At 35.4% G+C, this 12,854-nt stretch overlaps 1 protein-coding gene across 4 annotated transcripts in view; it reads left to right on the top strand.

Moving 5' to 3' along the window:
• The first annotated feature begins 1,691 nt into the window (after nt 1-1,691).
• LOC118807958 (membrane-spanning 4-domains subfamily A member 4D-like) overlaps nt 1,692-12,854 on the top strand; it is a 43,621-nt gene continuing 32,458 nt past the window's right edge. Inside the window, exons 1-8 of one of the 4 annotated variants that reach the window (XM_036570169.1) lie at nt 1,692-2,230; nt 2,812-2,992; nt 4,048-4,164; nt 4,266-4,322; nt 7,119-7,241; nt 11,315-11,428; nt 11,669-11,725; nt 11,823-12,080. In XM_036570169.1, coding sequence (XP_036426062.1) covers nt 2,837-2,992; nt 4,048-4,164; nt 4,266-4,322; nt 7,119-7,241; nt 11,315-11,428; nt 11,669-11,725; nt 11,823-11,909 — 711 coding nt within the window. In that variant the 5' untranslated portion in view covers nt 1,692-2,230; nt 2,812-2,836 and the 3' untranslated portion in view covers nt 11,910-12,080. Of the gene's footprint in view, nt 2,231-2,811; nt 2,993-4,047; nt 4,165-4,265; nt 4,323-7,118; nt 7,242-11,314; nt 11,429-11,668; nt 11,726-11,822; nt 12,081-12,854 lie in introns of those variants that run through there. The other 3 variants (XM_036570170.1, XM_036570168.1, XM_036570171.1) reach the window with 3 other exon arrangements.

The raw sequence follows: 12,854 nt of genomic DNA, 5'->3' as shown, positions 1-12,854 counted from the left end.
TATTGTTTAACATTGTGTAATGCTTTCAGATTATAGCATCAAAGTATCTAGTACTTTACTAATACAGTACTACTCTTTCATTTTATATCAGGTTCATTCAATTCACAGAACACAACCTTATTGATGTTTAGTGAAGTTTAATAGATGTTCATAACGCATTACTAAGGCATTATTGGTTTTCACTTTACATCCGGTATGGTAAATTCACTGAACAACACCTTTTAAACCTTTAGTAATGTTTAATAGATGTTTGTAATGCATTACTAAGGCATTATTGGTTTTCACTTTACATCAGGTATATTAACTTTACTGAACAAGACCTTATAAACCTTTAGTAATGTTTAATAGATGTTTGTAATGCATTACTAAGGCATTATTGGTTTTCACTTTACATCAGGTATATTAACTTTACTGAACAAGACCTTATAAACCTTTAGTAATGTTTAATAGATGTTTCTAATGCATTACTAAGGCGTTATTGGGTTTCATTTTACATCAGGTGTATTAAATTCACTGAACAACACTTTATAAACCTTTAGTAGTGTTTAATAGATGTTAGTAATGCATTTTAAGACATTGGTTTTAACATAAAGCATGTTATGTTCTCTGAGTAGTTACCTTTGATGAAAATGTCTGTTTATACAATCATTTTTATATTTACAATTTCTAAATGTATGATGACTTCCTAAAAATGCCCCATTCACACTCACACATGCATGATAAAATTTGGAATAAGGAAGAGAAATTGGGTAGGTAAGTAAATAAATTCAGTATGCTGCCCCATCCAGGCCTGACTGATATGACTGAGAGAATGGTATGTATAATTCCTTCTTGCAATACACACATAAGCATATCTAACATACATCAGAATCTAGCATATTAATGTAAACTTTTATATATAAAATAAAACATTACCTTGTGCTCATTTACATACATAAGTAATGAGTAACTTGGAAAGGTCCAGTCAAGCTCAGTACATCTCAGAATCTTTCAGCAGAGGAACTGAAGACTATATTATTAGCCTTTTATTTCCTTTTGCATCTAAAATAAAATATTAAAGCTCCAAAGTGAGAGGTGTGAGCAACAAAGAAGCAAAACAGGAGCTGAACCACCTCAACAAGATGACACAATGAAACCCCAACAAGCAACTAAACCTAAATGACTGAAATGGAACTGAGGGAAAAGCAGTAGGGAAAAGTAAAGGTGTTATGATTTAAAAATACAGTACAAAATACTACATCAGTAAATGGAAGTAAATAAAACAAGTTAGTGGCTACCATTGGTGAAGTGTCATTTCAGCCAATTAAACTATTACTTAACATTGCTTTTTCAAGCATTATGTATAACTGCAGTACATAAGCAAAACACTAGAACATAAACTAATGAAGTTGTAACATGTTTACTTAACATTAGTTAACCATTATCAATGTAGAACCTTAGTTGTTAATAAATGCATTACTTAATGTTAATGAGTCAACACTTCACATGAAAACAACATTAACTAATGCAGTCGTAACATGTTTACTTAACATTAGGTAACCATTGTTAATGCATTACTTCATGTCTTGTTCATGTGAACTAATGCATTACTTCATGTTAATTAGTCAACACTTAATGTAAAGTGTTACCCAATTTTTTACATCAGAAAATATTGCAATTTCAAGCTCTTGTGGCATCTTGGCATCCCTGAGTTTAGTTTTACTCGAGTTATTCTGTTCTGTAGCTTTAATTTAGCCTTTTCATTTGGGGGACTCTTTATTTTAGGAGAGCCGAGGCTGACAGTGAGAGTGAGCCTACACGGGGACAGTGATTCTCCCTTTTCTGTGCGCTGTTCTAAGCTGAGTTATGGACCAACATTTTGATGTCTCTGAGTTTCTCCTCCTGTACAATATTAAAAGGTAAACGTTTAATAGCATTGAGATAAGCACTGAGTTGTAAATGGACACAACACATCATAATGAGTGCTGGACCTGCTAGAGTTCAGTCTGTTTGCAGGTGTTTGTTTTAGACCCCTAACAAAGACTTTAACAGAATGCAAACCTGTTTGGAGCTCAGACCGAGACATTTGGAGTCCCTCCTACTTGGACTTGCTCCAGCTTGCAGGAATACATACTTTTATTTTCTGTGGAAAGCAGTGTGTAAGCCACTCCTCCTGAGGGGTACAGAAAAGTCTTTCAGAAGAGGAAGAGGAAAAGCAAACACCAACTGCACTCCAGGACGAAAACAGCAGGTAATAGCAGTTAATTTTATGTTTCATAAACTTATGAATATGTATTAAGTATTCATATATTTAACACAGTAATGTATTTATAACAGGTATATCTATAGTTGTTTGCCTGTAAGGCTGATTTTAATGCTTATTTTTTGTCTTTTGTTTTCACTGTTTATTTACAGTAACCATGTAATACATAGCACTTTTCTGAAAGTTCATAGTTTTTTATTTACCTTTTCAAATACAGAGAATCTATATGACTAGACTGATTTCCAGTGTGACATGACGTTCTCTTGTGTGTAATTACTGTTTGCTGTTCATCCTACATTTGTCTTAGTTTATTTGGTGGATTAACCTAATTATTCATTAAAAAAACAGCAAGTCATTTTTTTATTCATTGAATACACAGTTTTTTTAAATAAAAATACAACCTTAATTTCAAAACATTTTCATTGATTTTAAAGTAAATTAAAAAGTGTATATTGGAAATTCAACTGCTTTTAACTGCCCTCAAGCACTGTCAGTCTAATTGTGATCTTTAACAGTTCTGTTCTAGTTCTCTTGTACTGACAGTGTGATGAATGTTTGGTCTTTCACAGGTGAATAATTCAGTTCACTTTAAAGATGTCGGCCACTGCAGTTTCACTCTCTAACATGAGGAATGGCTACACCATTGTGACCCACGTGATCCCCCCACCAACATCAACTGAACCTGGGCAAATGATCTACACTGTAGACCCACTTCAGAAGTTTCTGAAAGGAAAACCAAAACTATTAGGAGTAAGTGACCCAACCTGCTGGTCAGGCTTTGTGTGAAGAAGCACACATCATTGAAAATCTCTTATCTTCTTGAAGTAAGTTTCTTGAAGTGTTTAAGCATTGTTAATGTTTTTTTTTGTTTGTTTGTTTTTTTTTGTTTTAAAACATACAGTTCACTCTCCAGTTCATATATGAAAATGTAGTTGTAACAGCTTGCTTTGAATTCATTGGTTTTGTGATGTCACCAACTTATCTACATACATTGCAATGAAAAAGTGTTTGGACCCTCTTGATTTCCTCTATTATTGTATGTTTGTCACATTAAGCTGTTTCAGATCCTTATACAAAATGTAATCTATGACAAGTGAGCATTAGGAAACACAAAAAAGAAAACTAGTTTCAATTTCTTGAGAAGTACCTGGTGAGCCAGCACATTCCCAGAAATAAGATTTATAATCTCTGCCTAAGGGAAGAAGGGAGAAAGCCTGAGCTTGTTCAGGTTATGTTTATTGTGGAAGCATAACTGTCAGTGGATGGTTCAGGTTCTTGGTTATATTGTGAATCCCTGTGGAGTCACAGAGGGATTAGCTTCAGGGCAGTTCTTTCTCTTTATTTATGTTACCTCTTGGTAAATGTCGTCTTCAGAAAACATGAGATCAGCTGTGATAGCTATGCTGATTACACACAATTATGTGTCAGACTTTTGTCAGTGGACGTCAGAATGTTATATAGGTGCTCAGCCATTTAAAAGAGTCTGTAAAGTGGTGATGGCTTTAGAAAGAGGACATTTCAGAAATGGGGAATCCACATTTGCTTAATGTTTGAAATTTGAGATTCAGATTGAATGTTAAGTGAATCAGTTTATTGCATATGTGAGCCATGGTTATATTTGGAACATTCCAAATTTTTATTTTAGTTAAACATCCTACATGCACTGAAGTTTATTAAAATTGACTCATTTGAGCTCTACTGAAAATGTACTTCCATCAGCTGCAATAGACGTCTACAACATTCAGTATTCAAATTCAACCAGTATTGAGATCAGTCAAATATCTGTCTCTTTCTTTTTCCCACAGAGTGTTCAAATAACCATCGGTTTGTTGAAAGTCGTACTTGGTATTGTGATGATGGCGAACAGCTTTCACGAGCTTTTCGCTGTCTTCGGTGGAATTGCATTTGGGTTTGCTTGGATGGTAAGTTTTATCTGCTGGTATTCCATCAGATAGAGATACTTCTTTAAATATTCCCCAATACCAATTTAAATGAAAACTCTATCATTTTTCCTCTCACTCAGTACATCATCACCGGCTCTCTGGCTGTTTCAGCAAGTATAAACCTTCATCACTGTGTGGTATGTAAACACCCGTTTTAGTGTTTTTTACATTCATTGCAGAAACTGAGCTATATCATTTATTCTTAAGAAATAATTTGGTCCCACTCTCTATGTATCAATTTCAGTGTTTTCTCATGTAGTAACACAAGCATATCCCAGTAGCTGTAACAGCATGTTTTTGCTTATGTAATTACACATGTGTAACAGTGTTATGGTAGTTATGTTTGTATAAGCTGAGGTATAGAAGCTGTTGCTGTGTAAAACATTACATACTTTGATTAGGTTTCCATGCTTTACATGGCAACAGCATATGTCCATTTCTCTGTTGATGTAAAATATAGAAATGTATGTAGGTACTGTGAATTTACAGATTGAAATTAATACTGTCTGTGTGGGTCTGTATGTAGATGTAGTAAAATGATTACTGTTACAATCAGATAAGACTTGTTGGAAACTCTATGACATACTGATAACTATATAAGAGACAATAAGCCATTATGATTATCATGATTTGTGCAACTTGTGCAACTGAATGAGTAAAAACTGAAGGTGATAAACTTGTGTATTTTCATAAACTGTACTACTGTAATCCATCTGTAACAGTGAATACATTACCTGTAGTTACATTGTTGTTACATGATATACATTAAGCATTCAATAATGAATGAAAACTGATTGAATACATTATTGGCTGCCTTTACCTAATGCACTGATAACTTACATTACTTAATAGCAGGGGTGAGGAGTCATGCCAATACTTTTTAAGTAAGTGCAAAATCTTTTGACATTCTGGTGGAACAAGGGTCTAAATATGATCTTTTCTTGACAAAAGTATTTCACAAAAACTGTTTTGTTTACCTCTTAAGAATTTACTTGCGCAGAAATTCCCCTGCAAGTAACAGAAAGTTTGATTTTGAGCTAATTTGATTATCAGTATCATTACACTGTACTCATTTTTTAGCTTGCACAACAACAACAACAAAAAAAACTTGTTAGACAATTTCCAAGAATTGTTTCTTGTTCACTCAACTTTTGTAAATTATTAGTTGTCCTGACTGACATTTTTTTGTCAACGCTAAATACATATTTAGTTGAGCTAACATGAGAACATATGTGGTGCTAAGAAGTACCACTAGTCTTGAGAAAAGCTCTTTGAGCTGAGCAATCAATAATCTGTAATGTCATACATTAAGCCACTGTATACAGTATCATGTCTTGTAAATGTCACAATTCTTAAAGCTCACCTGTGTTCACCAGTATGTGGACATGAACAGATCACACCACAAAGCATTTTGAAGAAATTGCTTTAATTGTCTAAATGTATACAGAACAATTCAGACAGAATCCACTATGAAATTAGTGGAATAATAATTACATAAGTAAAGAAACAGTTACAATGGTGTTTACCAAAAATTACAAACTAAACTGGTGAGTGCAGTTCACCATTAAACTTAATTATATATTTACACTCACTGGCTACTTAATTATGTACAGTGATCTTGCATCTGTGCTCATTTTCCATTTAATCAGGTCCATCTAATGTATAGGTGCACATTGTAGTCCTGTAATTGCAGATTGCATTTGATCTGTTTCTCTGCATAGTCAACTCTTTCATCTCATTCATCATTTATCTGGACCCCGACCAGGACCACCACAGAGCAGGTATTATCATTTCGTTCTCAGCACTGCGGTCACACTGGCATGGTAATATGTGTGGTACTGGTACAAGTGTATGGGACACAGTAATGCTTTGTCACTGCTGGAGTGAGAATATCAACAGCTTCCTGTGACCACTGATGAGGGACAAGAGGATGACCAACACAAACTGTGCAGCAGCAGATGAGCTGTTGTCTCTGACTTTACATCTGCAAGGTGGACCAACAACGTAGGAGTGTCTAATACAATGGACAGTCAGTGGCCACAGTGTTTAAAACCTGCAGCATCAATGCTGTGTCCAACAGACCACCTAAATAATACCTGCTCTGTGGTGGTCCTGTGGGGGATCTGACCACTAAAGAACAGGGTGAAACGGGGCTAAAAGGTATGCAGAGAAACAGCTACACTGCAGTCTGTAAATTAGGAGTACCTTAAAAGTGTCCAGTGAGTGTATATATGTGCGGGAGAGAAAGACAACAAGAGAATGAACATGTTAAGTTTAAGTCACTGTGCTAAATACACTCGACCCTTAACAGATGGAGGTCTCTGGTCAATGTCGTTGTCACTGTCAGCTTCTTTGGCTGCATCAAAAATGGAAAAAAGAGCTGTTAACTTAGCTTTCTAATGTTAGCTAAGCATGCACAAACAGGTTAGTTAGCTAATTAGGTAACAACTCTAACAAGTGTACAAACCAGTATATTAGAGATGGAAAATAAATTCGACACTGTTTCAAATTCAACATGAGATTAAAAAAAAATGTTTGAGTAAATGTTTGACTAAGAAACTGTCAGAATGTCAAACAAACAAAGCATTTGCTTATTTTTCAAGCCCTCTGACTTTTCCAGATGCCACTTTACATGGAAAATCTGCCTCAGTATGGGTCGAATCTGCCCTTATATTTTTCCTGAAGAATCAGCTGGCAAACTTTGCTCAACAGTTAGCAGTAATGGTCTATGTTCCTAACAGTTTAGTTTGCTAGCCTCCAGACCGAAATACAGTGGAGAGCATATGCTCCCTCTCTGATCATACATTTGATTTAGACATGTTTCAATTGCCTTTTGTGTTTCAGTATAACAGTCATTTTGGAAATCAAAGTAATTGAATGATTTTTTTTTATTGGTGCTCATCTTTTGCTTTTGTTTTCTGTTTCTCATCTAGGTGAGGGGTGCTCTGGTGATGAATGTGATAAGCACAATAACTGCAGCGATAAACTTCGCTGTGTTATTGGTGTTTTTGGTACTCGAGCTACAGTGTAGGACCAGCATCTATCCTTGTCCTGAGGTAAGGTTTTTTTATTTGCCATCACATGACATAATTAGTTGTATATCTCGTCCTTTGATTCACAGTCGGAGACCACCTTGCATTAAATCATTATTTCAGAGGAAATTACAGTTAATTACAAATAATTCATTAGTCAGGAGATATTTAGACTTCTAGATTAGACATAAAATAATTCAAGATAATGCAAGATTATATATACATGCACACAAACACACACACACAGACACACACACACACATGTATGTGTGTACATATATATATATATATATATATATATATATATATACACACACACACATTATATATATATATATGTATATATATATATATATTTACACTATATTTCCAAAAGTATTTGCTCGTCTGCCTTCACACGCATATGAACTTGAGTGACATCCCATTCTTAATCCATAGGGTTTAATACGATGTTGGTCCACCCTTTGCAACTATAACAGCTTCAGCTCTTCTGGGAAGGCTTTCCACAAGAGTTAGGAGTGTGTTTATGGGAATTTTTGACCATTCTTCCAGAAATGCATTTGTGAGCTCAGACACTGATGTTGGTCGAGAAGGCCTGGCTCGCAGTCTCCGCTATAACTCATCCCAAAAGTGTTCTGTCAGGTGAAGATCAGGCCAATCAAGTTCTTCCACACCAAACTCACTCATCCATGTCTTTATGGACCTTGCTTTGTGCACTGGTGCGCAGTCATGTTGAAACAGGAAGTGGCCATCCCCAAACTGTTCCCACAAAGTTGGGAGGATGAAATTGTCCAAAATGTCTTGGTTTGCTGAAGCATTAAGAGTTCCTTTCACTGGAACTAAGGGGCCGAGCCCAACTCCTGAAAAACAACCCCACAACATAATCCCACCACCCCCAAATTTTACACTTGGCACAATGCAGTCAGATAAGTACCGTTCTCCTGGCAACCACCAAACCCAGAGTCATCCATAGGATTGCCAGACGGAGAAGCGTGATTTGTCACTCCAGAGAACACGTCTCCACTGCTCTAGAATCCAGTCGCGGTGTGCTTTACACCACCGCATTCAACTCTTTGGATTGTGCTTGGTGATGTAAGGCTTGGATGCAGCTGCTTGGTCTTAGAAACCCATTCGATGAAGCTCTCTACGCTGTTCTTGAGCTAATCTGAAGGCCACATGAAATTTGGAGGTCTGTAGCGATAGACTTTGCAGAAAGTTGCCGACCTCTGCGCACTATGCGCCTGAGCATCCGCTGACCACGCGCTGTCATTTTACGTGGCCTACCAGTTTATGGCTGAGTTGCTGTCATTCGCAGCAAGGAAATTTCATGACTGGATTTGCACACGTGGCATCCTATCACGGTACCATGCTTGCGACACTAAAATATATCATAATTACATAATAAATGTAAATAAAAACAAAATATTATGCTTTGCAAATCTCATAGATTTTATTCACAATATAACATAGAACATATATCAGATGTTGAAAGTGACAAATTTTAACATTTAATGAAAAACTCATTTAGAACTTGATGGCAGCAATGCATCTCAAAAACGTTGGGACAGGGGCAACAAAAGGCTGGAAAAGTAAGTGGTACCAATAAAAAACAGATGGAGGAGCAATTTACAAGTCAAATGACTGGGTATAAAAAGAGCGTTCTAGAGAGGCAGAGTCTCTCAGAAGTAAAGATGGGCAGAGGTTCATCAATCTGTGAAAAACTGCATCTAAAAATTGTGGAACAATTTCAGAAAAATGTTCCTCAACGTAAAATTGTAAAGACTTTGGCTATCCCACCATATACAGTACATAATATCATCAAAAGATTTTGCGAATCTGAAGAAATCTCTGTATGCAAGGGACAAGGCCACTGGTCAGTATTGAATGCTCGTGATCTTTGGGCCCTCCGGAGGCACCGCATTGAAAACAGGCATGATTCTGTACTGGTAATCACTGCGTGGGCTCAGGAACACTTACAGAAATCATTGTCTGAGAACACAGTTTACTGTGCAATCCACAAATGCAAGTTGAAGCTGTATCATGCAAAGAAGAAACCATATGTCAACACTATCCAGAACTGCTGCCATCTTCTCTGGGCCCAAGCTCATTTAACTGAGGCAAATTGAAAAACTGTTCTGTGAACAGATGAATCAAAATTTGAAATTATTTTTGGAAACCACGGATGCCGTGTCCTGAAGTGACTTCAGACTGAAGTGGAGAGGGACCATCCAGCTTTTTATCAGAGCACAGTTCAAAAGCCTGCATCTCTGGGGTCATATGGGGTTGCATTAGTGCCTAAGGTGTGGGCAGATTACACAGCTGGAAAAGAACTATCAATGCTGAACAGTATATAGAGGTTTTAGAACAACATATGCTCCCATCCAGACAAGGTCAGTTTCAGAGAAGGCCTTGCATATTTCAGCAAGACAATGCTAAACAACATACTGTCACTTTAAATAAGTGATATGCGTTCTACAGCCTATTGTAAATAAAATATGGGTCTATGAGATTTGCAGATCATTGCATTCTGTTTTTATTTACATTCATTTACATTTTATACAGCATCCCAAATTTTGGAAGTGGGGTTGTGTGTTAAAAATAGAATTGTAAAATCTGAATGATTATTATATTAATGTTTTCTGATTACTTTTCATTTGGATTACTTGCCGTTGATTAAGGATGTTTAATTAAATAAAGAAAAGACGAACATAGTTTCAACAAGACTTCTTAAAAAGATTTTAACTCAACACATGCCAAACACAAAGAATGCACTCAGAATGTTAGATTATAGGTGGAGCAATTTATGGAAATACTTAAAACATAAAGATGGCAAATTTGTCTCACAGTATAATTTGTTACATTGATACATCACGCCTGTTGATGCTCCCTAATCCCTAAGTTTTAGCAGCTCATAGAGATCAACATGTACTACGAGTTTAAAATCAGTTTAACACAAAAACTAAGTAGAAGCTGATCGACTTGTTTGCGAAAAATGATACACATTAATGTTTTGCACCCATCATTCAAAAACTATAGAAGAAAGAAAAGAACCATACATGTGAAAATGAAAGCTTACGGCTCACTAGACTGTCGGGACTAAGTGTAGGTTTTTAATTAAATTTTATCTTTTTAAACTGGTTCCAACACTGATACAGTTTAGTTTCCTATCAGCTTTACCTCCCCTCTCACAGGCCAGCTTGTTCTTGCAACAAAGCACACTAGTTTCTAGAAGCTTCTGAACTTCAGTGACTCTCAATTGCAAAATCCCCTGACCTTCACACAGAATGGCCTTTCCTTAGTGAGAGGATTAATACACTTTTGTTACTGAATTTTTAGTATATGATTATGAATTTCTTATTGATTATAATGGTAATATATTCATTACAATACCACAAGACTTTACCATCTGTTCATGTTTCAGACTTTTAGTTTAAATCTGTCTGGTTAAGTTTATCAAGGGTTTGATGTAAAATGAGTCAAGCTGTGGAATTTTACAAAGCAAGAGCTGATTTCCACATCAGATCAGTCTACTGATGTAGAATCTGGGGGTGTGGAAGATCAGGGTAAACGCCTGATTCAAAGATCTTCAGGAAAACAATGCAGATCTCAGTTCTGTCAATAAAAATAAAATACTTATTAAATTTTCTATAGATTAGCTGAGTGAACTGCTGCTGTGAGAGGGATTCTTCAGAATTCTCTCCTGGTAGCAGGACCGCCTCCCCACATTATCACCCCAAATTAAAAACTCTTTAAATCTACATGATTTTTATATATGTGTGTGTGTGTGTGTGTGTGAGTGTGTGTGTGTGTGTGTGTGTGTGTGTGTGTGTGTGTGTGTGTGTGTGTGTGTGTTTGTGTGTACTTTTGCTTTTTATTTGTTGCTGAAAAAAAAAAAAAAGATTTTGTCATTTTGTTGAATGAAAGCTGGTTTCTTTTTTGCACAATAAACACTACTGTGTCCAAAAATGTTACTCTTGTTAATCTACCAGTGAGAGTTCTGTAGCTATGAAGTCTTCACATGGCTTTGTTTAGTTCAGACACCTTAAGGATGAACCAGATTATGATGAATTTAACTTTACCTTTGTTTTATTTTTTAGAGCCCAATCATTGAGCTTGTTGTAGTGCTGGTGATTTGTTCCATAATTCAGTTCATCATCTCCATCTGTGTCTCAGTCTTTGCCTGTAAAGCCGCCTGCAGCGATGAACCTTCTGTAAGTTTCAGAAAAATAAGGACAGTTTCAGAGATATAATAAAATACCCAGTGGGTTTATTCCTTTATATTGTTATTGAAGAGTTTTGTTGAGTTTTGTTGTTTACACTGCCCCCTTTGATCAAGAGATGACTGTCAATGAACATTGTTTACACATGTTTTCTATCTGCTGTAATGACCTTGTATAGTGATTCACCCTGTATAAACTATGCAGCTTATGAATCTCTCTGTATGTCTGTAGGTGAACATCTCTGTGGCTCCAAACCAAGCAGGACGTCCTGATTACCCCAGTGAGCAGGTAATAATGTATAAAAACAACTAAGCTGCCGATTACTTACTGTATAAAGTTTACAGTCTACAGCTTTTACAATATGTGCATATTCTTTGCTTCACAGTATCCACTGAATGCAGTCAGTGGTGCCTCCATGAACAGTCCACCAATGGAAAGTCCTCCATCATACATAGAGATAAAAGATAACTGAGACTAAAAACATCTCCAGATGAAACACCACAATAACACTATAAATTTTCTGCTACTATAGAACTTCACAGTGTTTTTTTTCTTCCAAAGTATTAATGCGGGTGCTCTGATGCAAACATGTTTCAATAATGTTGTGAAAATGTCTATGATTTTTTAAAACAAATGAATTTAAAACACGCGTATTTGGACAAAATGTTGTTAGATTGTATTTTGTGTCACTTGAACATATTCTATAGTCTATACAGAATATGTTCAAGTGACATAAAATACAACCTAACAATATTTTGTCCAAATACGTATGTTTTAAATTCATTTATCTTAAAAAATCATAGACATTTTCATATATATATATATATATATATATATATATATGTTTATTATTTGTAAACCCAGTAGTCATTGTCTTAAATCATTCAGTCTCTCATGAACATCAATGTCATAAGTAGGTCAGATATGTTTGTGTTATATCCTGTATCTTAGATCATGCAAAATATACCACAATCTCTTTGGATGAAACTTAACCATGGCAGAAATATTGGTAACACTTTATAATAACGTTCATTTATAAAACATTTATAAGCTTTTAATTCATAATTAACTAATCATGAACTCATGATGTATTTAGAGTTATAAGTCATTAATTAATATATTAACAACACTTTATAAGACACCTATAAGCTTTTACTTCATGATTAACTAATGATGAGTAGCTCAGGAATTCAGTAGTTATTCATCAGTTATGTCCATACTATAATACAAATTCATATGTTAATAGCATATTTACAACCATTTAGGAGTTCTTTAGCCAAAAAACCTTTCAAAGTAAAACATCTATAAACCTCTACTTTATGATTTACTAATCATAAACTAATCAAGTATTAAGAGTTGTTCTTCATTGTTTTATACATTAATGGCAGTGGTGCCATTTGAGCAATACAGTCTACAA

This window comes from Colossoma macropomum, unplaced genomic scaffold (assembly GCF_904425465.1).
Source record: "Colossoma macropomum unplaced genomic scaffold, Colossoma_macropomum, whole genome shotgun sequence".
NCBI lineage: Eukaryota > Metazoa > Chordata > Actinopteri > Characiformes > Serrasalmidae > Colossoma > Colossoma macropomum.
The sequence above is the reverse complement of the archived record's forward strand: the minus strand, read 5'-3'. Positions and strand labels throughout refer to the sequence as shown.